This window comes from Phycodurus eques, chromosome 12 (assembly GCF_024500275.1).
Source record: "Phycodurus eques isolate BA_2022a chromosome 12, UOR_Pequ_1.1, whole genome shotgun sequence".
Taxonomy (NCBI): Eukaryota; Metazoa; Chordata; class Actinopteri; order Syngnathiformes; family Syngnathidae; genus Phycodurus; species Phycodurus eques.
The window spans coordinates 8,904,350-8,930,887 of record NC_084536.1 but is presented as its reverse complement, the minus strand read 5'-3'; the positions used below and the strand labels follow the sequence as shown (position 1 = coordinate 8,930,887).

The 26,538-nt window shown below is 42.2% G+C and overlaps 1 protein-coding gene across 4 annotated transcripts; it reads right to left on the bottom strand.

The window, feature by feature from the left end:
* Positions 1-127: 127 nt before the first annotated feature.
* Positions 128-26,362, bottom strand: ift88 (intraflagellar transport 88 homolog). 4 transcript variants are annotated; one of them, XM_061691571.1, is made up of 24 exons: positions 26,235-26,362; positions 26,055-26,117; positions 25,825-25,884; positions 25,463-25,507; positions 25,310-25,373; positions 23,451-23,520; positions 23,278-23,368; positions 20,425-20,529; positions 20,145-20,247; positions 17,711-18,057; positions 15,511-15,581; positions 15,349-15,435; positions 13,335-13,434; positions 12,942-13,028; positions 9,706-9,892; positions 9,501-9,609; positions 7,373-7,523; positions 7,180-7,295; positions 7,052-7,104; positions 4,768-4,833; positions 4,579-4,685; positions 1,746-1,809; positions 329-439; positions 128-264 (listed from the first exon to the last, which is right to left on the bottom strand). In XM_061691571.1, the coding sequence occupies exons 1-24, from the start codon at positions 26,313-26,315 to the stop codon at positions 143-145; spliced, it is 2,460 nt and encodes an 819-aa protein (XP_061547555.1). In that variant the 5' UTR covers positions 26,316-26,362; the 3' UTR covers positions 128-142. The 4 variants fall into 4 exon arrangements, with proteins under 4 accessions (XP_061547555.1, XP_061547554.1, XP_061547556.1 ...); XM_061691570.1 differs by having other exon boundaries at positions 15,349-15,581; XM_061691572.1 differs by lacking the exons at positions 26,055-26,117; positions 26,235-26,362 and adding an exon at positions 25,699-25,748 and having other exon boundaries at positions 15,349-15,581; positions 25,825-25,857.
* Between the last annotated feature and the right edge of the window lie 176 nt (positions 26,363-26,538).

Here is a 26,538-nt window from a genome sequence, read left to right as displayed (position 1 = left end):
GTGTGAGGCCATGAGACTTTTTCGTGCGTCTTTTTATGATAGACATGTCCACCAAATTTCATGTCGATCTGTGAAACTGGTGTCGGCAGCTTTTTGTGTGGAAACCAGTTGTTCACGTTAGTTTGCAAAGTGTGCCACGAAGCTACTCGGGCAGCAGCTCATCTCCAAGGTCTTCGTCCGCGAAGTCGTCATCGTCCACCCGCACCTTGGCCCCCGTCTTAGGTCGCTCCATCAGGGGCCCTAGTGGATCCACGTAGGAGGCATCTACACACAGACAGCTTTTTGTTAAGTAGTTGTATAAAGAGAGACATATGTGGGGGCTCCTTACCGAGTTCTTTGGGGCTGCTGCTCTCGTAAGGGTCGTTGGTAGCGGGAAGTGACATCACCTGGGCACCCAGACGCTCGCCTTTGTTGCCGTTGCTGCTGCTGTGGCCGCTGTCTGCAACGCATGCACATATTTGTTGCCAAAAGTTGCTTTTTTTGTGAGCAAATGTGTTTTAATGGCAAAATATAAATTTTTCACAGCCTAATGCAGCCTTTTTGTCAGCAAATGTAATGTTTGAATGGCAAAATATCACATTTACATGGGAAACAAACCAAAATAGTTTTCAATGGCTCAAGAGTTTAGTTTGTTTTTTAGTGAAAAAACAAAAACAACAAATAAAATCACTTAAGCATAACCTGATCAATTATACTGCTGAATAGCAAGACTACCACTTAACAAAACTACCACTTTTATGGCCAAACATACAATTTTGTGGCAATACAAAGCGTTTCTGGGATACAATTTCAAGAAATAACCTTTGTTAAACATTCATCCATTTTCTGAGCCGTTTCTCTTCACTAGGGTTGCGGCGTGCTGACGTGTTTTGTTAAACAATTGCATTTTATTTAAAAACATTTTTTAAACTACTGCATTGCTGTGGACAAGGTATAGCCCCCCCCCCCCCCCAAAAATACAACTTTTTTTAGTTAACTATTGCATTTTTCAAGAACAAATGTTGAACTTTAGTCCAACAACTGATTGATAAATTAAGATGACATTTTGTTCATACAAGTCAATTGAAGATGTGCTTGCAGACGACAGCAGCCCAAATGTGGCTACCAGGTAACAATAGCAACATAAAGCTTAAAAAAAACAAACCACAGGAGCCAGTCTGCCTTCCCTCAAAGTAACAAACTTTTGGCACAAGGCCTCAGAATGAGAACTCCGCTTGGGGAAAAAAACAATCACAAAAAGTTATTTCTCAGGACGCCAAGTTTTATACAAGTGGAGTGACGCAGGAGAAGAATGATAAGGAAGCCAGATTCCAGTCTGTGTGCTATTAAAGTTATTTTAGTACTCTTTAAACACAAAGTGAACTTTATAGCTATAACAAAAAGGACAAATTACTTTAAAAGGCAAAAGGGACAATGAACAGTGCATTTTCTCTCACAGATTTCCCAGCACAGATCTATTTACAAGTGCTGCAGACTTTACAGAAAAGAGGGAAAACTCTCAGGTACATGTGAGGTTTCTCATATTTGGATTTCTTTCCAAGTCAACATAAAGCAGCGCTTACAGCGTTGTGAAGGTGTGTTCAGGTGCTCGGGAAAAGTGAGGGACGAAGCATATTAATCCACATGTGCCGTAACGGGTTCAAAGCATCAATCATCAGAAGGTTTGACTTGATGTTGAGCTTGTGATATGGATCTTTGGTGTGTGTGTGTTTATATTTAAAAAAAAAAAAAAAAGTGGGATTTACCAGCACTTCCTGCGCTGCCCTCTCTTCGACCTCGGGCACTGCCCTCTCGTGCAGACTTCACCCTCTGCAGGAAGATAAGAAAATTGTCTACAAAAACATGTATGTTACATTCACTGAATTCCCAAAACCAGTATGTTATGCTCATCGAAGACTAGTCAATGTGTACAAAAAGCACGTCACATCCATCCATTCTTTGTCCTGCTTATCCTCACCAGGGCTGTGGGTATGCTGGAGCCTATCCCAGCTGACTTTGGGTGAGAGGCGGGTTACACCCTGAACTGGTCGTCAGCCAATCACAGGACAGATATAAACAGACAACCATTAATACCGAAGGACAATTAAGACTCTTCAATTGACCTACCATGCATGTTTTTTTGGGGGGGGGATTTGGGAGGAAACTGGAGTACCCGGAGAAAATCCTCGCAGAGAACATTCAAACTCCACAGAGGAAGGCACGGATTTGAACCCACGACATCAGAACTGTGACGTGGATGTGCTTACCAGTCGTCCACCGTGCCACCTGTTACATTCATTAAAGTTGAACCAAACTCATTGTCGTGTTTAGTTTCAAAATACATTAAATATTTTCGAAGGTAAGTGCTGAAAACGTGCAAAGACTGAGAATAATTTAGTAGTGAATTGTTGAACTATAGCTTAAAATAATTTTTCATCACCTCAGTTGGCTGGATTTTTTTGGGTGGCGCCGAGACATCAGCGGGTTGTGGCAAAAACTTTCTAGCATGAGGCTATATAAACACCAAGCACCCTTAAGTCATACAGTGGCCATTTGGGGGAATTGCCACTTCCTCATGCATTATAACCTGACCCATTACAACCAGTACAGCATGCAACTGGCCATCAAACTATGCCCACAACTTGAAAAAAACACATCTTTCCCGAAGTGTAATGTGTTTTGTGTTATTTGGGTTACAGGGTCTCTGCCGTCTGGCCCCAAGCACGTTGCAACGGCGAAACGGACGGGATCTGCCGCTCCGCAATCCCTTGCCAGCCCGACAGCACAGCTGTCGGCGCTCTGGCACAACAGCGATAGGGCCATCAAGCTCACAGTTTCCAACCGCACGTCGCGGGGCGAGGAGCGGGCGGGCGGGGGAAATCCTCCAAGGAGACCAGTGCGCGTCACGCAAATGTGACCAATTATGAAGCAACCTTCGGCGGCCACAGAAGCACGTTGTCCTGCTGATTTTAAAGGGAGGGAAAAACTGGTCATTATGACGGCTCAGAGGTTGGTTCTCGTCACCCATGAGAGCGTGTGCAACTACATTACCTTTAAGGTTTACAAATACACATATGTTACATTCATTGAGGATTAAATTGGTTTTGATGTAATGCCACATGCATAGAAGACTGTCTTTGATGTTGACTAAACCATGTATATTGCATTCACTGAAAACTAAAGTGTCTTTGAAGTTTACAAATACACATCACATTCAATGATGACTAAATTGTCTTTGATGATGACAAAACAGTAGTCATTAAAAGGCGAAATTGATCTTGTCTTTGATAACAAAAATGGGTTACGTTCATTGAATACTACATTTTCTTTGATGTTTACAAAACATTTATGTTCAAATGACTGATTTCTAGTTTTGTAAACATTGAAGACAATTTAGTCTTCAATTGATGTAGCATGTGTGTTCTGTCGATTTAGTCTTCAACAAATCTAAACTCTCTTCAGTGTAGACAAAACGGTGTGCGTGAGGTTCACAATGTGTGCTATCAGCCCTGAAAAAGTAATGCATCCAAATTGAGTATGACATCTGAGTTTTTCTCACATTCATCATGTCAGAATGTCTTTTGTGGGACTAAAAAGCTTCTGACTTTAAGCAGAATGGAACACATAATAAGCCAAACACAACATGATAGTCATTAGAGCCATGACGGCACCTTTGGAACACTCCACACCGCGTTCAAAAGCTTCATTGATGATGTTGGAATGTCACTTGATTTGTTTTTAACGTTGAACATTTTGCTCAACCAGTCGGATAGTTGCGGTCACAGATTTTGGACCTGTGGCGGAATTTGGGGACTGGTGAGTTAGCTATCTGGCGCCTGGACAGTTTCTTGTCATGCAGACCACTGAGTCAGCTCATTCAAAAGCAGCTGGTTGTGATTTGACAAAGTCCCGCATACCCGTCCGTCACTTGCTCCTGGCTCTGCATATGTGGGCAGGGCCACGGCACCAGGTTCTGTTAATTTATTACGCAGGTCCTCAAAAGGACGAATCCGGTCAAGATTTGGACCCAGAAGTCTTTCTAAACAGGCCCAGACCTAATACTAGATTATTTGGACAAATGTTTGTAATTTAACCGGTGAAGCTTTTGGGAATTTGCGGTAGTCAAGAGACATTATGAAAAATAAAAAAAATTTGCTTGTGAACAAGGTGTTGGATCTCTGGAGGGCCTGGCCATTTGCATACCGAAAAGTGTGTCTGTGAGCGAGCTGGTCTTTGATGTTAACAAAACATATGGGTCAATGTTATAAAGTGCCTTTGTATCGGAATCACGACGTTTCAAGCCAAATATACCACTTTTCTGACAATATAATTTCACAAGTCAGGTGTTTGACACTGAAGTGTCTGCTCTCTACAGAATAAAGAAAAAGAAGAAGACTGTAGAGCTGCACTGAGCACTGACCCACTTCTTGGGCACCACACACACACACACACACAAGAAAAGGACATGTTTTCAATCAGGAAGGGCGGGAATAGATACGATCAACGGCATTGAGAGCCAAAGCTGTTTCTAACATTTTGTCTATTTGAATACCGGCAGCGCGATGTGCTACACTGACTGTCCCCATCCATTTTAGATACCTGTTCTCTGAGCTCCTTCATCTTCTCCACTTTCTTCAGCTTGCTAGCGTAGTCCTGGACCTCCTGCAGGCCCATGTCCTGACTCAGCCTCACCAGGAACCGTAGACCTGGATGGACATAAACAGACGTAGTTCTTCTCCCCGTTCAATAGTAGCCATATAGCGTGAAGCTGGCAAGATGTTGAATTACATTCCACATTTTCAGGGAACTTGCGATGGATTTCTTTGTATGTGTCCAAAGCTTTCTGGTAGTTCCCTGGAAACAGTAACAACAACAACAACAACATGCTATTATTCAAAAGCAGAGGCGGGTAGGAACGCGCTCTAATTACTCCGTTACATTTACTCAAGTAACAATTTAGAAAAACTTGTCAGACTAGTTTGAATGAAGCTTAAAAAGAAACTGTACCTTTTACTCTGTTACAATAATCTGCATGGCGATCACCACTTTCATTTATCAAGAACTGCATGCGATTTATTTTTAGACTTTCATTTTCGATTTCCGCATTGCTCCAATCCACTGTGATTACCACAGTGATGTTTGACTAAAGTTCACCAATCAATCGTCCGCACACAAAGTCTTCTATTGCGCTTTGCGGGCCAATTAAAGTGAGCCGTGACAGCTGCGTGACTCGTGTTTACATTACAGACTACGAAAAACAACAACATTAACATGCAGCATAGTTTTGTCACTGCCCGAACTTGGATATTTCAGCCCACTTCTAACTTGAGAAAATACAATTAGTTTTTTTTTTTTGCTGTTGTTTTGGCTGTGCATACAACAACATTTGCACTATTTTATGGTCACAAGTAACTGTAGGTGTGTAAAACACTTGGTGAGAGACATTGATGATGCTAAAGTAACTATTGTTGGTTTGAAGAAGTAACCATAGTCAAATTGCTTTCCCTAGAAAAGTAACGTGTTAATTTGCTTGTTACTCAAAATGGCGGTATTTTGGAGCAACACGTTACTTTGCTCATTACTCAAAATGGCGGTATTTTGGAGTAACGTGTTACTTTGTGACTCCAATACTTTGTAACACTGTAACCGGCATCACTGGGTCTAATATAGCATTTTTGTTAACAAATACAATATTTGAATGGAAAAATGTCACAGGAAATTAGCCCGCTTCAACAGAAAATGACTATTTTAATAGCAACATGTAGACTTCTAAGGCAACATTTTTATGTTTTTTTTGTGGTTTAATATGGCCTTTTCATGATCAAAGTGCTCTGATGGAAAAATATTAAATTTCCTTGCAAAACTATCACTTGCCAAATATAATGCTTTTGTGACAACTACGACTGGGCGATTAATAGATTCAATCAGTAAATCTTTTTTTATTTTGGTAATATTTATTTTAATAAAATAAAAACAAATAAAAAAAGTAGTCCTGTCGCCTTGACATCTGTAGTCATGAAGTCCTTTGAATGCCACATGCTGGACCACCTCAAGAGCGTCATTGGTCCCCTGTTGGACCCCTTGCAGTTTGCCTACCAAGCAAACAGGTCTGAGGATGATGCAGTCAACATGGGACTGCACTTCATCCTAGAACACCTCGACACCGCAGGGACCTACACGAGGATCCTGTTTGTGGACTTCAGCTCAGCGTTCAACATCATCATCCCTGAATTCCTTTCCTCCAAGCTTCTCCAACTCAGCGTCTCGCCTGCCATCTGCCAGTGGATTTACAGCTTTCTGACAGGCAGGACACAGCAGGTGAGGCTGGGGGAGGCCACCTCATCCACATGCAGCATCAGCACTGGGGGACCCCAAGGTTGTGTCCCTGCTCTTCTCTCTCTACACGAACGACTGCACCTCAACGCAACCGGCTGTCAAACCCCTGAAGTTTGCAGGCGACACCACAGTCATCGGCCTCATCAAAGAGAATGATGGTCTGTGCACTGGACTATTGCTATATTAGTCATTCAAACTGTTCTTAGTGCGAGAGGACTCTGCATCTTTTTGCACAATTGTCAAAAAACAAAAAATTGTACCGGCATTACCAGATAACGAGCAACCCTTTATTCCTCAGTGACTGTTTTCCTCAATGTCTTTATGTCTCAAAAGTGTTCTCTGTCAATTGGCTGTCTGTTGTCCTACTAGAGCGGCTCTAACTACCGGAGACAAATTCCTTGTGTTTTTTTGGATATACTTAGCAAAATAAAGATGATTCTGATTCTAAAAACAAAAGAAAAAAAACAACTATTTTTCCCCTTAGAGGCTTCCAGAGCCTGCTAACATGTATTGTTTACACTGAACACAAGTTTTGAATAATGCCGTCATTTGATTTTCTTTTTATTGAAGTGGGGGAGAGAAAGAAGAAAAGAAAATCGATTAAAATCAAAAAACAGATTTTGGCAGAAAAAAATAAACAAATAAAAAGGGGAAGGCCATATCAGCCGCTTTGACAACAAAAATAGTTTTTGAGGTCAAGATACCTTATGAAGATGACCAGGCAGTCAACACTTACCACTTCTCCTGTAACAGCTGGCCACCATGAGTTGCCACCTCACCTCAGTCGGTCTGAGTAACACAGCACAGTTAACAATTGCACAAAATGAACATATACACACACATGCCACTGTTTTGTCGACTCACTGCACAAGTATGGCTCTGTCAAAGTAGTGAATGGCCTTCTCGTAGAGCTGCATCTGCACGTAGTAGGCAGCTAACCACTCGATCACCTCCATGTTGCAGGGAAAGAGCCTAAAGGACTGCGCAGAAAGTGAGTGGATGATGTCAATATTGTACTATTGATGTAGTTTGTGTGTGTGAGTGTGTGCACTGGTACCTCGCAGTAGTAATGCAAAGCCTGTGACTTGTCCCCTTCTAAGTCGTGCAGATCTGCCAGCTTGGCCAGAGCCTTAGGGTCGTTGGGGACCACACTGATGACCTGCATTAGCCACTCCACCGCCTGATGAGGGTCCTCCATGAGTTCGTAGCTGGCGCAGTTAAAGAAATATACCACACGGACCAAAGACCCTCTAAATGTAGCCTTTGTACACCATATTCCCGAAGTACCCCCCACAGGACTCCCTGAGTGACACAATCGAACGCCTTCTCCAAATCCACAAAACACAGACACTGGTTGGGCCGAGGTTGTTGAGTTTGTCCACTGTTCCACAGCCAGGACGAAAACACCATTGCTCCTCCTGAATCTGAGATTCAACTTCCTGATGGACCCTCCTCTCCAGCACCCCTGAATAGACTTTACCAGGGAGGCTGAGGAGTGTGATCCCCCTGTAGTTGGAACACAACCTCCGGTCCCCCTTCTTAAAAAGGGGGACCACCACCCCAGTCTGCCATTCCAGAGGCACTGTCCCTGATGTCCACCTCAGTGACCTCAACCCCGGAGATAGGAGAGGCTGCCTCAGAAATCCCAGACTCTGCTTCCTCATGGGAAGCCATGTCAGTGGAATTGAGGAGGTCTTGGAAGTATTCTCTCCACCGACTCACAGCATCCCGTGTCAAGGTCAGCAGCAACCCATCCCCACGATACAGTGTTGATGGTCCCCCCTCGTTTCATTTTCCTCATCCCCGTAGATGGCAGCAGATTTTGGTCAAGAATGTCTCGGTACATTTGGCCATTCATCCTTCCTTCAATAACTGGAAGTTTACCAATACCATTTGCTGAAAAACAGCCCCACGTCATCATGTTCTCACCTCTGAACTTGACTGTTGGTATGGTGTTTTTAGGGTTACGTGCAGTGCCATTTCTCCTCCAAACGTGTACATTATGGCATCCAAACACTTCAATTTTGCTCTGATCCCGACCAGACTATATTCTCCCAGTATTTAACTGGCTTGTTCAAATGTTGTTCAGCAAACTTTAAACAAGCTTTGACATGCTTTTTTTTAGCAATGGGGTCTTGGGTGGTGAGCGTGCATACAGGCCATGGCGGAATTACAGAGTAATTACACATTACACACTGTTTTCCTTGTGACAACAGTACCTGCTAATTCCAGGTCTTTTTGAAGCTCTCTACAAGTGGTCCTTGGCTCTTGGACATCTCTTCTGATTATTCTTTGCACTCCTCTGTCACAAATCCTGCGAGAAGCACCTGATCAAGGCTAATTTATGGTGGTACTACTGGCCGTTTCCCTTAATGAATGAAATCACCATTTAAAAACTGCATTTTAAGTTTACTTAGGTTATCTTTTTCTGATATTTACATTTGTTTGATGATCATAAATATTAAAGTAGGGAAACTGCAATAAAATGAGAGTTTGAGAAGGGGGCAACTACTTTTTCAAGGCACTGTAACATGAAGAAGATGGTCACAATTGACTGTCTGTTGTCGTACTAGAGCGGCTCCAACTACCGGAGACAAATTCCTTGTGTGTTTTGTGGACATACTTGGCAAATAAAGATGATTGATTCTGACAATTGCTCGGTAAGCTGCAGTAATACTATTTTTCACAGAGGATAAAAAATATCCATCCATCCATTTTCTGAGCCGTGCTTTATATTGTCTGTCTACATGCGTTGCTACACCAACTTTTGTGGCAAAGAAGAGCATGACTGTAGGAATACTTTCTACAAGATGTTGGATTGTGTCTGTGGGAATCTTTGTTCTGCCACTTATGTCAGCCCAGATGGGCTTGTTCTTTCACACCAAACCCATACAAGCATGCATTAATGGAGATTGCTTTGTGCACTGGGAATAGAAAAAGGGCCTTCCCAAAACTGCTCCCACAAAGTTGGAAGCCTAATATGGTCCATCAGATCTTGCCAAGATAAAGAATTAGGTTTCAGGGTGAGTCATGTCTTTTTGTGATCGAATCGTATTTTAATGGCAAAATATTGCATTTCTATGGGAAATTACCTGTTTCCTGGCCAAATATATCAAAGTATGACATTTTTGTGCCAAAATACAACTTTTTGCAGTCAACTAAAGTCAGATGTTTAAGGAGGATACGTGTCGGCCAGCTGATACATAACCTCGGCGCTGTCCCTGAGGATGGTGTGGAGCTTCAGGAAGCAGTCCAGTGCGTCCTCCAGACGATGCAGCTTCTTGTACGTTAGACCTTGGTAAAGGGGGGAAAAAAGCAACAGCCACGTTTTGGTACCCTCTACAACCTTGACTGCAGAGGAACAAGATGGTGTTTCTTTTTGGAGGTTACCCAGGTTCCTGAGGGCTTCAGTGCAAGAGGAGTCGTTCCTCAGTGCTTCTTTGAAGTACTCGGCTGCCTTGGCGTAGTCCTGCTTAACAAACTCCGTGTTGCCTTTGTTGACTAGAGCTCCCGGGTTATAGCGGTCAGCAATCATGGCCAGGTCAGCATATCGCTCAGCCTGCTCGTAGTCCTTCTCCTGGAACACATCACCACACATGGCCACAACAATAGGTCCACTACTGTATCTATTAAGATGCCATACAAGTGTGTCATTTTTAAGGATATTCACATGTAATACTGTTATGATGTGGTCTGATGAATATCAACCTTGCATATTTTCTACCTGGATTATTTTGCTTTAAAACTACCTTTTTTTCTGGACAACATACTACATCGTATTCTTGTTGGATGACATTTTTTTCTAGACTATATAATACTTTTTAATGGAAAAATAGGACCGTATTCTAATGAATATTACTTTATTCTTGTAAAATAAGGACTTTTCTTTTAATTTTTCATTGTTCTTATTGAACAAATACAACTAAGATTTTTCTTTTTTTTTCAGGAAGATATCGGACTTTTTTAAAAGTAGACTTTCTTGAAAAAACATGACTGTTCCCATAAGTAGAACTTTTTTTGTTTTTTTTTTAAATAGAATTTTATACTTTGTTCTCCTAAGATTAAGATTAAGATTTAAGATTTTTAAATAAAAAATATACTACTTCTTTTTCTTAGCGAAATATGTTTTTCTGTAAAATGATGACAGTTTTCTGGAAGGAAAAAACTACATATATACTTTTTGTGTATATATGTATATGTATGTGTGTGTGTGTGTGGATATATACATACACACACACAGCTATGGAAAAAAACACCAAAACTACTATTTATGGGTGTGTTTGAGTCAAATGAAAAAAAAAATCCATAATCTATAAACTACTGAGCACATAACTCCCAATTCCCAGATAATATTATGTCATTTAGAGCATTTGTTTGCAGAAAAAAAAAAATAATATCAAAAGATCCAGTGTTTCATTGGTCTCTCTACTATATATACACAATATGCACACACACGCACACACACAGGACCTTGAAATACTTCTTACGAAGCCACTCCTCCGTTGCCCGGGCGGTGTATTTGGGATCATTGTCATGCTGAAAGACCCAGCCAGGTTCATCTTCAAAGCCCTTGCTGATGGAAGGAGGTTTTCACTCAAAATCTCACCATACATGGCCCCATTCATTCTTTCCTTTACACAGATCAGTCTTCCTGGTCCCGTTGCAGAAAAACAGCCCCAAAGCATGATGTTCCCACCCGATGCTTTACAGTAGGTACGGTGTTCTTTGGATGCAACTCCGCATTCTTTCTCCCCCAAACACGACAAAGAAGAGGTTACAGGTCTGTGAGAGCCAGAAATCATACTTGTTTGTAGATGACCCAATACTTATTTCCACCATAATTTGATAATAAATTCTTGAAAAATCAGACATTTTCTGGCTTTCTGTATTTTTTCTTTCATCATTTTGTCTCCCATAGGTGAGGTATATCTATGATGAAAATTACAGGCCTCTCTCATCTTTTTAAGTGGTAGAACTTGCACAATTGATGACTGACTAAATACTTTTTTTTGCCCCATATCAATTATTTTCATTTTATTTGTAAAATCTTTGTCATTTTATCAGGTTTGGGAGATAATTTGTGTTAGAAATGCCCAAAATTTCCTTTTTCGAGCTATTGTAGTTGGTCCCTTTCCACTTGGTATTTGAGACAGATGGATTTCTCATTAATATGCAATATGTAAATGAGCTTTGATCTGATTGACTCGTTTAGTTTCCCCTATTTAAATGTGTAAAACAGAACTTGGCTCTGATTGGCCCATATCACGGCATCTAATAGTATCACTGTAGAAGCTTGCGGCGGCCAAGCATTCGTAGTGACGTCACGTCCGCCGTTGCTACATTCAGACTTGCGTCCTTCGCAAGAGTTTGGTCTTGGGGTTATTTATACAGGCGGCACGGTGGACGACTGGTTAGAGCGTCAGCCTCACAGTTCTGATGACCTGGGTTCAATCCCCGGCCTCGCCTGTGTGGAGTTTGCATGTTCTCCCCGTGCCTGCGTGGGTTTTCTCCGGGCACTCCGGTTTCCTCCCACATCCCAAAAACATGCATTAATTGGAGACTCTAAATTGCCCGTAGGTGTGACTGTGAGTGCGACTGGTTGTTTATTTGTATGTGCCCTGCGATTGGCTGGCAACCAGTTCAGGGTGTACCCTGCCTCCTGCCCGATGACAGCTGGGATAGGCTCCAGCACGCCCGCGACCCTAGTGAGGAGAAGCGGCTCAGAAAATGGATGGATGGATGGTTATTTATACACACTGAATACGCATTCGCGCCACATTGACATGCTCCTCCCACTTCGGTCCGCCGCTCGTATCTGACAATGGTGTGCTGTGAGGGGCCACAGCCAGAGGGATAAGTCACCCCGGCTGGTTCCTTTGATTTATTTTATTTTTTTCTTCTCAGTTCTACTCCCCATTCCACCCCCTCGACCCAGCAATCAACGCGGCAGTCAACATTACACTGTGACTGGCCACAGCAACAAGCAGGACACCTATCCCCCATTACTATTAGCCTTGGATTGTTGGCCGGTGGGCCGGTACTTGAATATTAATTGACATGACTATGTCACACTGTCGGCGATTTCAAATCTGCCCATTTTTGCAAGGCTTATGCTGTTGAATACCTTTTGCATTCAATCTTCCCTGTAGATGTCAAACTTAAACCACGTCACAGACTCATTTTGACCTATTTTATGCAAAAAAAAAACATGAAAAAAATCGATTCTGATGGAAGGGGATCTTTAAGGAAAATATACAACTTTTTTTTCTTGAAAAACTACAATGCTTTTCTTTGGAGATTATAAATTTGTTTCTGGGGGGGGGGGGGAATCTCAAATAATGTGACTTTATCCACATGAGATACAACCTTTTGTATGGTACTTTTTTCTGACACAACTTTCCTTGTATTTTTTCCCCTCGAAGATATAGGACCTTTTCTTGAAAAAAAACATGACTTAAGCCTGGTAAGATTATGACTTAATTCTCATAGTTTAATTGCATTTCTAATCAATTCAGTGTGGTCCTAATACACTTGGTTGAACCCAACTTCTGGTGAACTGCTCTAACACCTCAATAAAGTGTATTTTAATGTCTCTTATGTTTGTCTCCAAAGAATACGAGCTGTACCAGGAAGAAGAGGGCGGAGAGGTTGGTGGAGGCAGCACTTTTGACTCTGCTTTCCTTCTTCTCAAAGGTCTTCAGGATGGCCACTGCCTGTTGAACACATCAAAAGATGTCAGGGTGAACAAAATTAAGCGAGTTTTGATTTGCATCAAGACACAAGAAGAGTGCACATGCAATGAAGGAAGCAGAAGGCACACATACCTCAGCCTTATGCATGCAGATGAGCGAGGGGAGGAGCAGGGGGACAAAGACAGAAAGAATGGAGTCAATGAGAATGAGCAGCTGTGAAGATGAAAACATGAGCAAAATACTGAAAAAGAAACATCACGTACTACTTGAGATGTGGCACACAAGAAGCAGAGTGCATACATAATTTGCAGTTTTAAATCCTCTCACCTGGTTGAAGTCCTTCTGTCTGAGGTAGGTGATGGCTTTGTTTATCTCCAAGTCATTGGCCAGCTCCACGTACTGAGAGCTCTTTACCATATCCACGCACCTGACAGTGAAATGAAAATGCCTCCGTTTCAATGTCATAGCAGACAAAAAAAGTTCCTTCTTTTTACTGACTTCAAGTCACAAAATCTTACAACAAAGATGGTCCACTATTGTCTTTCAAGAAAAAAAGTAATCATTTCATAACATTAAAGTGAAAGCTAACAAGTGAATTTCAAAATTCAGTACCATCTTCAATAATTCCTTCTCTTACCCTCGTAAAATTAGCCTTTTATTCCCTCCCAAAAAAATGAAACTTTATTCTTGTAATATTATGAGATTTTAATCTTGAAAAAAATACATTATCTTGAGAAAGATATTCTCTTAATATTAAGTAATATTAATATTTAAGACATCTATAAAATATGACTATTCAAAGACTGACTTTTTTGACTCCCAAAAGCATTTTGCTTGAAAATATGATTTAATTCTTATAAAGCCATCAACATTTTCATAACATTAAGACGATCACGGTTGGTCACTACTTTGCTTAGTTCATTGTTCGCTTTTTCGGTGTTTTTCACCTTAATTTTGGCGTTTTGCTAGCTCAATGTGGGTCCAAGAAAAGCAACAGACAAGCATGGCAAGAGGGAGGGACTTACTGTGGACTTAAAATACTATTTGTGAAAAGTATGTCAATGGCACACACACTGCACAGCTGCCTCGCAAGTACAACACAGTATGTATGAAACAAGTCCACAATTGCCACTATTATGGAAAAAAAGGACACTTTTTGTTGCTGCTGACATGCCTGAGGGCGTGAAGTATCTTTGAAATGACCGAGTGAAACTTCTAGAACAAGTTGAAAAGCTGTATTTCATTAGAAAAACAGCTAGCGAGTGATACCATTTCCTATCATTTGCGAGGAGGCAAGGACCTTAACATGCAGACTTGTTGACAAGAGAAGAAGCTGCAAGCCAAGAGGTCAAGGTAAAGTGGATTTCATTTTTTATTAGTCATAATTGTAGCAACCAGGGTGTTAAAGTTAAGGGGTTTTGTGATTTTCCGACGAGCTGTGAACGCACCAGAGGGACTCGTGACATGACACTGTTTGGGTGTGTATTGGCAGGTCTACTGCAGTTGAATGAGGAGGAAAGTTCTGGCTCGAGCCAGTACACATTTTTAAGTCACCAAAAATATTTGCCAGCCGAAGTTGGCCCAAAACTGAATTTTCTGAAATTCTTTTATCACCGAAGCATCCTGTCCATGACGACCCAGGACACACTGGAGAGACTACGTCCTTCGGCTGGCCTGGGAACGCCTTGGGATCCCCCCTGAAGAGCTGGATGAAGTGGCTGGGGAGAGGGAAGTCTGGGTGTCCCTGCTAAAGCTACTGCCCCCGCGACCCGACCTCGGATAAGCGGTAGAAAATGGATGGATGGATATCATGAATATACAGGGCCAGTACAGGATCTGACAGAGCCACCACAAGTTGACTCATGGGCCACCACTCAAAAAGGGTGAACGTCGGACCCTGCTGGGTTAGTAGCGATTTTTGATCGATCACCCCTTGTCATGTTTGATATACAGTTCTGTATAGCTTTATATTGTGTTCAACGAGTACAAACTTTTAGTAAAATGCGCTTTTGTCAAGACTTGAACCAATGATTCATGTTCACATTATTTCTTTAGGTAAAAATTATGTTCATTTTACAAACTTTTTAATTTACAAACCCCATTCATTAATTTCGTAAATCGAAGTTTCACTTTACTGGTTTATTATGACATTTTTTTCTGGAAGCAATATGACTTTCACATGAGAAAAAAATAATTCTTTAAAAGTTTGACTTCATTCTAATAGTATACATATTTCTAAAAAATGTTTACAGTGTGAACCGAATACTTATTGGTTGGACGTTAAGTTTTGTTTGTGTTTTTACGCCCCCTTGGTGTTTGAACAAGTCAAAACAAAACAAACCAGTCAAATCCGGCGGCAAAAGAAGACTCGATGACCGGGGCGATGAGCTTGGCAGCCGTCATCACGTACTTTTCAGCACGAGCTTTCCTGTGGGAGCCAATCAATGTGCAATTTATTAATAGCATTGCTGTCATATTTAAATGTACTGCTCTGTTAACATACAAGTCTCTCTCCATTTTGTGCAGCTTGTCATTCTTGATGGCCTCCATTAACATGTTGGATCTGATGTCATCCTGAAACACATCACAGCAATTAAATCTGCGCATTTTTTGCTTTTTCTCTGACTCTTAGTAGCAAGACTTACCATATTTTCTCATGTATAATGCACATTTCCCCCCAGAAAATTGTCAAAAATCAATAGTGCGCATTTTACACAGGTATAGGGGAACATTTTTAAAACTTGCACATTTTATAAATGTATGCCGCCATCTAGAGGTGATGAGAAAGGTGTAGCCTACACTTTCATTCCAAAATGACAGGGGGTACGTATGACTGCATATATGGACAGTTTTGCTCATACATATACCCTGTCAGAATTTGTGAAATGTTTATTTATTTTTATTTTTTTTAAATATGAGTGATGACTGAACAGCAATGTGTGTTTAGTGATAATGTGATAATGCTTTTCTGACATGCTTGACCATTTAATTTGAATCCCATTAAAATAAAATTAAATGTGTTTCGCCTGGTCCTTCATGTTTTCTTGAATTGTACCCAGCTTACAAATTCTGCATGGGTAATCAAACATATGAGCACAACTATGTTTTCTAATTAAAGTAGGGCTGTGAATTTCAAAATAAGAGCAAGTAAATAAAAAAGAAAGTATTACATGTTCAAATAAAGTGCTTAACTTCAGAATAATTCTTTGAAAAAAAAATAAAAAAATACAGATAATACTTCATCTTTTTATCATATGGTGATAAGCAAAATCATGCATTGTAAAAATGCATTATACATCGGTAGAAGGGTTTTACAGAATTTTGAGGTCAACTTTGGGGGTGTGTATTATACAAGGGTGCGCATTATAGACCAGAAATTACAGTATTTCAAAAGAAGGAACAGCCTCAACATGGTGAGACGAGAAGAATATACGCAGGAAGTGACGTTACAGGAAGTGTCCTCACTTTGCTGTCAATTTCAACCACCACTATCATTGTTTTTAATGTTTTTTAAACTTTTATGATGTAATGTTTATGGAAAATTGACTTAAAGGTGGATTTCTATCAAAATATTTTTTTTTCCTACCGTTTTATTCATAACATTGGTCAAAATTAGTTTGTGACCTTGGTCGACTGAATGCAAAGAACGATAAACGGCATCAGGCTTGCAAAACGATTCGATCAGATTTCCGTGTGTTTGTGACCGAGAAAGTTACTAATTATTCAAGTACCTGCCTACTTTGTGGTTGATACACACCCACTCATCTCAGGAAAACTGGCTGAGTGACAACGCTGCTGCATCATGTGCAAAGCTTTGACTCACCTGCCAAACTCAGACAAGTTGAGGAATAAATGGCTTCAGTTTAGTTTTTGATGAATTCCTAAGCATTTCACAAGCAGAATAGTACTGTTTTCTGATACATTTTATGGAGGATGACTTCATAAACAAGCTTTCACACACACAGTTGGAAGTGGGGCTGAATGATTTATCGTTTTCAGATCAAAATCGTGATTTCAGACAATGCGATCATGTCATTGCCAAAGCATTTTTTTTCTGCAGCCCTCCCGACTGACCCTGAATCTGTGTGCCAACTATAGTATCCCGTCAAGCTCAACAATCAGAAGCGTCATGCTACTCATGGAAAACAATCATCTCAGAGCTGGTTAAAAAAACAAAAACAAAAAAACACGTGTAAACCCATCCTCCCTCACACACAAAACATACGCACATACAGGAACCACACACACAAGGGAGAGAGAGAGAAATACACTGAAACACTGACACACAAGACGCATGCGCACACACACACAGGACACATGGAGAAAACACAAAAAAGGATACACACATGGCACAAATATATTCACCGTGAGACAGAGATGAGACACACACACACACAGGCACACAGTCATGAGACACACACACACGCACACACGCAAAACAAGACACACAGTCCTGAAACATGAACATTAGAAAGACACACACACACACTCATAAGACATCCGTGAGTGTAACACACGTACACACGTACACACTCACACACACACACACACACACACACACACAAAGAAACACATACACGACAACCACACAAACGCACACACACACGTACGCGCGCACAAATGAGACACACACACACACACACACACACAAACACGGACACGAGAAGGACGGACACACTGCACACAAGAAGGATTTCCCTCACGTTGCCGGCGATGTACTTGTCTTCGTGCTGCACGTCGAGGGGCACGGCGAGGAGCTTGTGGAAGGCGTTCTTCATGCCGTCGGCGTCCCGGGTGGCATAGTAGCAGAGGACCAGGTTGTAGCCGGTCCTGACGTTGGCGCTCTTGCTCATGATGTGCTCGAAGGACGCGACGGCGTCCGAGTACTGGCCCAGCAGCACGAAGACCGTGCCGATGTTCTGCATGATCTTGATCCTCATCTCCTTGTAGTCGTCCGAGATGTGGTCCAGCGCCATGCGGTACAACTTAATGGCCTTGGGGTAGTTCTTCTGCTTCACCCAGATGTTGGCCATGTTCACCTTCAGACGTCCTGAAGCGTGGAAGGGCGGCAAAACTCACATTTCTTTAATCAGAATCAGTAAACTGCCACATCAGTTCTTATTAAAATAATAATGTCATTGTGGACAAACATTGTGGTTGTACAGTATCATTTTCTGCGATTTTAAATGACTTCAACATAAATCAAAGACCATACCTGTATGATTATTACTTTCTGGAAAATACACATAAGGGTCCTAAGAGCACAGTGGCCTCCATAATCCTTAAATGGAAGACGTTTGGGACGACCAGAACCCTTCCTAGAGCTGGCCATCCGGCCAATCTGAGCAATCGGGGGAGAAGAGCCTTTGTAAGAGAGGTAAAGAAGAACCCAAAGATCACTGTGACTGAGCTCCAGGAGAGATGGAGATGGGAGAATGTTCTAGAAAGTCAACCATCACTGCAGCCCTCCACCAGTCGGGGCTTTATGATAGTGGCCCGACAGAAGCCTCTCCTCAGTGCAAGACACATGAAAAGCCCATATGAAGGACTCCAAGATGGTGAGAAATAAGATTATCTGATGAGACCAAGATAGAACTTTTTTCATTCAATCACGTACCCAAAAACCCGACAGTCAACCAATGACTGCCTGTCTTCCGACAAGTTGTGCGCGCAGAACTGTGTGGGAGCAGTGATAATGAAATGGCTTCAAACTGCCGACCAGATCCTGTCTCATGCGGACACGCTAGCACGCGTTCGCGTTAGCCACCACGACGTAACCTCAGAGTCTACAGGTCACGAGGCTATAGTATGTGAGCAAAGTATATTATACAGTATGCAGTGGATTCTCCTGTGCTTTCAATGCACACGAGAATCAGTGTTACCAGCAGGAGATGGCATGGGAGTCCCTGGCGGGGGTGCGCGCCACCCGGAAGCCCAGCTTGGAGCGCTCCAACCCGGATAGAGGCTAAACTCATTGTCGGAGACCACGCCGGAAATCGGGGAGTTTGAGAAGAATAGAAATCCACCCGAATACAGAAGGAAAACCACTTATTATCTAACTGCAGCAAAAAGGTCCACTTTTTGAGTGTCGTGGCTCAGTACGCAATGAAAAACAGCACTGCACTGAGTGGTTGCACAATGTATATTTACAATGGGAGAAATCAAATGCAGTCAAATACTGCACAATAAAAGCTTAAATAAATAACATGAAAGCTTGAAATACATAGTAATAGTATGAGTAAAGTACATATAAATACAGAAATAGACATAATGTGTGTATAAATTAAGTATGTATAAATATAGAAATATATACAATATAGTCATAGAAAAAATTTTTACACCACTTGTTTCTTCAGTTTGGACAAATATAAAGATGACAACAAAAATAGCTCATAAGAGTTTAATATAAGAGGTGATATCTTGCTCGAGCCATTTTCCATGGTTTTCTTAAAAATAACCAAAATTATATTAAATAATACAATTAAACTTTTGTATGCTTCAGGTAAAATGCCTTAAATGGTACAAGGTATTATACTGAACAAGAAATTGAACAAACAAGGGTGGTCAATTTTTTTGCATTGCTTGATTTCTTTCAACTATGTTTGTACGGTGACCTTGAGTGGCTTGAAAGGTGCCTTTTAAATAAAATTAATTACAGTGAAACCTCGATATAATGGACTAATAGAGGCAGGGGTCGTCCGATATAGCCAGGTTGAACCTCAGATTGAACATCGCAGCCATGCCGCTCTCTCTCTCTGCGTAGCGCTCCATACGCAATAGACAATGGTTAAAACTATCATCACATGGCCGCCATGTCAACGGCCCACATTCAATATGGCCGCCACGTAGGCACGTATTTTGGAATTGGATCTAGTCACATTGTATATCTGTGACCCGGAAATACGTCAGTCCAATTACCTGTCTGCATTGCACCACAACGCCAGTAAACAACAGCAGCCAATTCTGGAACTCACAGACTTTTTCAAAGGGATTTTAAGTGACAAAAGTAAAATTTTGGAGACATTGTTCAGTCCCAACAGTCTGGTTCATCCGATATCCGTTATACTGGAGTCCATTTTATCGAACTTCCACTGTATTATTATATTATTGACAGGACGTGATGAAAGCAAAGCCCACCTGCGTTGGTGAACATCTTGTTCTTGACAATGAGTTGGTAGCTGCTCAGGGCCTCTGGGTACATCTCATTGTTTTCATACTGATTAGCCAGGTTGAGCAGAACCTGACCAAAACGATAAAAAAAAATTAAAATAAAATAAATGGTAGCATTTTATTGCTAACATCAACCTGCCTGACTCAGAAATGTGCACTTGAAAGCCACTTGAGTGTGAAGGCCGTAAAGGGTAAGCAGGAATGACGCCCCAAATGTGTAGCATTAGTATCAAGCAGGGAGACTCACAGCGTAGGTGAGATCTATGTTGATTTGTTCTCCATTGCCACACTGCTCCCTCTGTCTCACTAGCACTCTCTCCTTCCTCTCAGCCTCTTTAGCCTTCTCAAGAGCCTGTAAAACACAAACAACAACTAACCAGTCTGCCTAAATCAGTGGTTTCAAACATATGACCCCGAGGCCAGAACCACCCTATCAGGGGATCAAGTTTTTGCTAATTATGTCCACTGAGGTCGCACTCACGACCACTTCCCAATGAAATTACATTCTGAAATTGGCTGCTACTCAGTGTTTGACACTTGATATTGGCTGCTGTTATGTTAATTTAAGTTTATGAAAAGTCAAAAAACAGAATACATACAAACACATGCATGCCTGTTGAATATGAACATGTTTCCATGATGTCTTTGAAAATTATACAAAAGAAATGACCTGTTAATCAGCCACTTCTTGTTGCAGGCAAAATCCACATTCAAAGTAAAATATTTTGGAGATCTAACTTAAGTCAATGTATATTTTTATGATATACAAAGCTATGGTATGCAAATTATGTAAGACTACACAACATCATGCATGGTCCAGTGCTATCAATGGAAAGGTTAGTGTAGAGCCCTGTAAGTATTTGAGTTTACATTTTATATTAATTACTTTGTATTTATTTATTTATTTATCTAAGCGATTTGATTTTTTTAATTGAAATATTTTAATGTATTATAAGTTATTTCGTAAGTGTCTGTTCAACTTTAACTCCCCAAAACCCTTGGCCAGCCGCCGGACAGCCACCACCACAAATAGATTCCGGTCCTGTTGGAAATACTGACCCATTTTACTTTGTAAGGTGTGATCAGTCAGTTGAGGTTATCAAAATTTCCAGATGGATGCAAAAATGTATGTAAACTTTTACAGTAAAGATTTCTAGAGTTTAACAGGTTGTTTAATAAACGGTACATATATAGATCCACCCCTCCTGGAAGCCGTCATCTTATCGTGGTAGAGAGGTTTGTGTGTCCCAATGAACCTAGGAGCTAAGTTGTCTGGGGCTTCACGCCCCTGGTAAGGTCACCCATGGCAAACAGGTCCTAGGTGAGGCACCAGACAAAGCACGGCTAAAAGACCCCGATGATGAAAAATATTAATGGATTGAGGTTTCCCTTGCCCGGACGCGGGTCACCGGGGCCCCCGTCTCAAGCCAGGTCTGGAGGTGGGGCTCGAAGGCGAGCGCCTGGTGGCCGGGCCTGCACCCATGGGGCACAGCCCGAAAGGGTAACGTCGGTCCCCCTTCCCATGGGCTCACCACCTTTGGGAGGGGCCAGAGGGGACGGGTGCAGTGTGAGCTGGGCGGTGGCCGAAGGCAGGGACCTTGGCGAGCCGATCCCCACCGACAGAAGCTAGCTCTAGGGACGAGGAATGTCACCTCTCTGGCAGGGAAGGAGCCCGAGCTGGTATTTGAGGTGGAGAAGTTCCGACTAGGCATAGTCGGGCTCGCCTCTTTGGGATCTGGTACCAGTCCTCTTGAGAGGGGTTGGACTCTCTTCCACTCTGGAGTTGCCAACGGTGAGAGGCGCCGAGCAGGTGTGGGTATACTTATTGCCCCCCGGCTTGGCGCCTGTATATTGGGGTTGACCCCGGTGGACGAGAGGGTAGCCTTCATCTGCCTTCGGGTGGGGGGACGCGTCCTGACTGTTGTTTGTCCCTATGCACAAAACAGCAGTTCAGAGTACCCACCCTTTTTGGAGTCCTTAGAGGGGGTGCTGGAGAGCACTCCCGCTGGGGACTCCATCGTTCTGCTGGGGGACTTCAATGCTCACGTGGGCAATGACAGTGAGACCTGGAAAGGCGGGATTGGGAGGAACAGCACCCCCGATCAGAACCCGAGCGGTGTTCTGTTATTGGACTTCTGTGCTCATCACGGAGTGTCCATAACGAACACCACGTTCAAGCATAAGGGTGTCCACACGTGCACTTGGAACCGGGACACCCTAGGTCGCAGTTCGATGATCGACTTTGTGGTCATGTCATCGGACTTGCGGCCGCATGTCTTGGACACTCGGGTGAAGAGAGGGGCGGAGCTGTCAACTGATCACCACCTGGTGGTGAGTTGGGCTCCGATGGTGGGAGCAGATGCCAGTCTGATGTGGCAGGCCCATTTTGTATTGTGAGGGTCCGCTGGGAACATCTGGCAGAATCCCCTGTCAGAAGGAGTTTCAACTCCCACCTCCGACAGAACTTTGCTCATGTTCCGGGAGAGGCGGGGGACATCGAGTCCGAGTGGACCATGTTCCGCGCCTCCATTGCTGAGGGGGCCGACCGGAGCTGTGGCCGTAAGGTGGTCAGTGCCTGTCGTGGCGGAAATCCCCGAACCCATTGGTGGATGCTGGAGAGACTAAGTCTCTCTCCTGGCCTGGGAACACATCGGGATCCTCCCCGAAGAGCTGGATAAAGTGGCTGGGGAGAGGGAAGTCTGGCGTCCGTGCTAAAGCTACTGCCCCCGCGATCCGACCTCGGATAAGCGGTAGAAAATGGATGGATGGATGCATATATAGATCCACTTGGATCTGTAAGTTGTACGTGTAAATGAAAAAAAGATTCATAATACTGTTGAAAATGCAATGGTTTTTGTTCAGAATTTCTAGATTCTTCATATGTTACATGATGATACATTTGCAACAAGATACTAATCAATAAATGTGAATACTTTCCGAAAGTACTTGTAATTATTTGTACCAAAACAACGGGGCAAAAAATTTGACAAGTTGCTATTCATAGTTTATTGACCCAGTAAAAAAATGTGGTGAATGTGTATGAGTTTGACATCCCTTGTGTAAATACTTTTTATTGTGTAAGACGTAAAGTGAGTCTGACCAGTTGCAAGTTGCCCAAGCTTTGCGCCATGCAGCTCTCAGTGATTAAGTCGTTCACTTTCTTCTCCAAGAGCTTGATCTTCTCCTCGGGCCTAAGAACAACAACACACAACTTACTTACTAAGGTCATTTTAAATCATGCATGAATTGGGTATAATCCAAATCATAACTCACAAATCCTCTTTCTTTTCCTCCAGTGCTGGCGCAGGGCCTCTAGACTGTCCCAGAGGGTCAAAAGCTGAGCCTGAGCATGAATATGGAATTAATGACAAGGCTCGAAATAAGTACTCTCACATCGCAGTTTGCGAGTCAAAATATGCATCTTGCACCTAGAAAAACTCATTGAAAAGCAAAACTGCGATTCACAGTTCTACCACGTAGACGGTCACAAAGATTGAAGCATGCAGGGGCGGACGTCACACAACGCACTTACAGTACGTTACTGATGCGCGAGAAGTAGAAGGCGAAAATTTAAGCGATTCGGTTGAAGGAGCGGGAGCACAGCGGGAAGATGCGACGCAACGCTGAATTGAGAAGAGAAAAGAAAGAAAGAAAATGGCAAAAGTGTGGGAGCATTTCATCGTGAAATGCAAGGTGAGCACGCGTTCGTTGTAACATGGAGCATTTTCTCCGCAGATGAACCGATGGACCCACCTTTTTTGGAACGTGTTGCAGCCATAAAATTCTAAGTGAATGATTATTTGCTAAAAACAATAAAGTTTATCAGTTTGAACATTAAATATCTTCTCTTTGTAGTGTATTCAATTAAATATAGGTTGAACATGATTTGCAAATCATTGTATTCTGTTTTTATTTATGTTTAACACAACGTCCCAACTTCATTGGAATTGGGGTTGTACTCCGCCGTCATGGCCTGTATGGTTTCAAAGAAAAAATATAAAGCTGCTAGAATGGCCAGCCAACCACCTGACTTGAATCCAACAGAAATTTATGGAAAGAAATGAAAGTCACGTTGCATAAAAGAAGCCCACGGAACCTTCAAGATTTGAAGACTGCTTGTGTGGAGGAATGGGCCAAAATCACACCAGACCAATGCATGCGACTAGTTTCTCCATAAATGAGGCGTCTTGAACCTGTCATTGCAAACAAATGCTTTTGTTCAAAGTATTAAATAAATACCAGTTGGCGTGTTCAATACCTTTTCTCTGTGTCATTTCACACTATTACACACAACTTAATTTCTTATCGCATTTGTTATACTTTTTTTAAATGTATGGATTACTTGGGTGGTTCCAAACATCTGGTGAACTTTTCATGTCACATCATAATCACATTATAAATAACATCCAATTTCAAGTTTCAACTTCATCACTTGATCTGATACTCTTTGCACCTCCAAGACATTATAAGATAACTTTTCCTTTAAAATAACCCCTACTCCATTTCTCTTCCCATCTAAACCATGGTAAAATAATTTGAACACTGCCCCTAATCTTCTAGCCTTACTGCCTTTCCACCTGCTCTCCAGGACACACAATATATCAACCTTTTTCCTAATCATCATGTCAACCAACTCCCGAGCTTTTCCTGTCGTAGTCCCAACATTCAAAGCCCCCACATTCAGTTCTAGGCTCTGTGCTTTCCTCTTCTCTTTCTGCCTAAGAACCCGCTTTTCCACCTCTCCTTTATCTTCGACCCACAGTATCTTATATTCCACCGGCACCCAGTAGGTTAACGGAGCCGGTGGCGGACGTTGTTAACCCGGGCCATGACCGATCCGGTATGGAATACTTTGGATGAATGCTCATATTTGCGGCCCTATGTTCAACTCCCCCGTTATATTGTTGTATTTTAATTGCTTTGTAAAACCCTTGCTTTGGGTCACTTTGCGATTAACCTGCAAATATTTGCCCCTCAAAATTAGAAAGTTGCTCCGCTTCAAATGAAAAAATAATTAGTAAAACTGCTCCTCAAAGAAAAGCAAAACATTTCAAGCCTCAAATTAATAACTTCTTCAGTACAAACACTAAGTTGTTTGTCAATAATAGATGGTAAATGTTGAATAAACTCACCACGTACTCGCGATGAGGTGAAACCCGCCGCTCTGACCGCTGACATGGGCCGAGACGCTCCATCCTGAACCAGAAATGTAGAAAATACTTTAATGTAAAGTCTGTATTATAACATTTTCAGTAACCCATCTCTGCAAATGAAGCCGAAATTACCAGTACAGCTCCAGTCATGGGTCGACCGGTCATGGACAGCCGAGCCTACAACAACAATAAGAGCTAATATAATATTTTCAAGTTAATGACACATACATTAAGTAATTTTGGACTTTAAAAGAGACATTTTCCTGCCTTTTTTAACTATTTAAAACAAATCCCAGGACATCACAATTTAACATTCTTCAGAACAGCTTGCTTCCAGATACATTTTCAGAAACAGGCAGATAACTTACAAATTATGTGATTTATGTTTGACTTCACACTTGTGGGTGGGCAGGCACTCCTATAAGACAATTTTTCATAATGTGTCCCCCTTAAAAATCATTATCTAGCACTCAGAAGTCATCAAGTCTACTTACTCCAAAGGAGGAAACGAGAGGGCGCCCCGATGCGGCAGTCCCAGGAAATTTAGCAGTCATCTGCACAGTGCAAGAAGAGAAAAGAGCTTCATGAGTATTCTAAATACACGCCGATATACATATAGTGGAATTGTCACATTTGATTCATGTTAACTACCACTTAAATTGCGTGAGGCGGCAATTGCGGTTTATAACGACACAAACGTTGTCATTTACAGTTCATTACTGACCGGGGGTCTTCTTCCATGACTGGTCCTGACTGCCTCTTGGAAGCCCGCATCATTATCCAGCTCCTTGAATGGGTAAAGTGATCGTTATTCTCCACATTTAGCATTTTTGGGGGTCCAACTTGTTTAGATGACTGGGTAGCAAGTTAGCTAACTCTTAATAGGCTACGTTACGTCTCTCACCTCGGTGTCGAACGTTGGGTTGTAGTCGTTGTATCCCGAGTAAATATCCTCTTCCTCTACCGCCAGATGAACATTTTCCATCTTGTCTCCCCCACCCCAAAAAACAAGTATGAACGCTAGCTGGTGTGTGTGTGTGGGGGGGGGGGGGGAGCTAGAGATAATCGATTGGAGAAGTTTGTTGTCAATCCCAGCATTCCACACGACATAGGCTGGACTATTTTCCTTTTTATGAGATATGATTCGTCCTTGGCGGCTCCATAAACGTGTAGCTTCACGTTCATTGGTCGAAGCTGGTTTCAAGCTG

Excerpts from the sequence above, each read along its gene's own strand:
- ift88 (XM_061691570.1), bottom strand. The coding sequence starts at position 26,315 with ATGGAAAATGTTCATCTGGCGGTAGAGGAAGAGGATATTTACTCGGGA. Across the intron at positions 13,435-15,348 it reads TTTGCCGCCGGATTTGACTG|GTGCGTGGATATGGTAAAGA; the intron begins GTTTGTTTTGTT and ends TTTCACTGTCAG. Across the intron at positions 265-328 it reads CAGCAGCCCCAAAGAACTCG|ATGCCTCCTACGTGGATCCA; the intron begins GTAAGGAGCCCC and ends GTCTGTGTGTAG.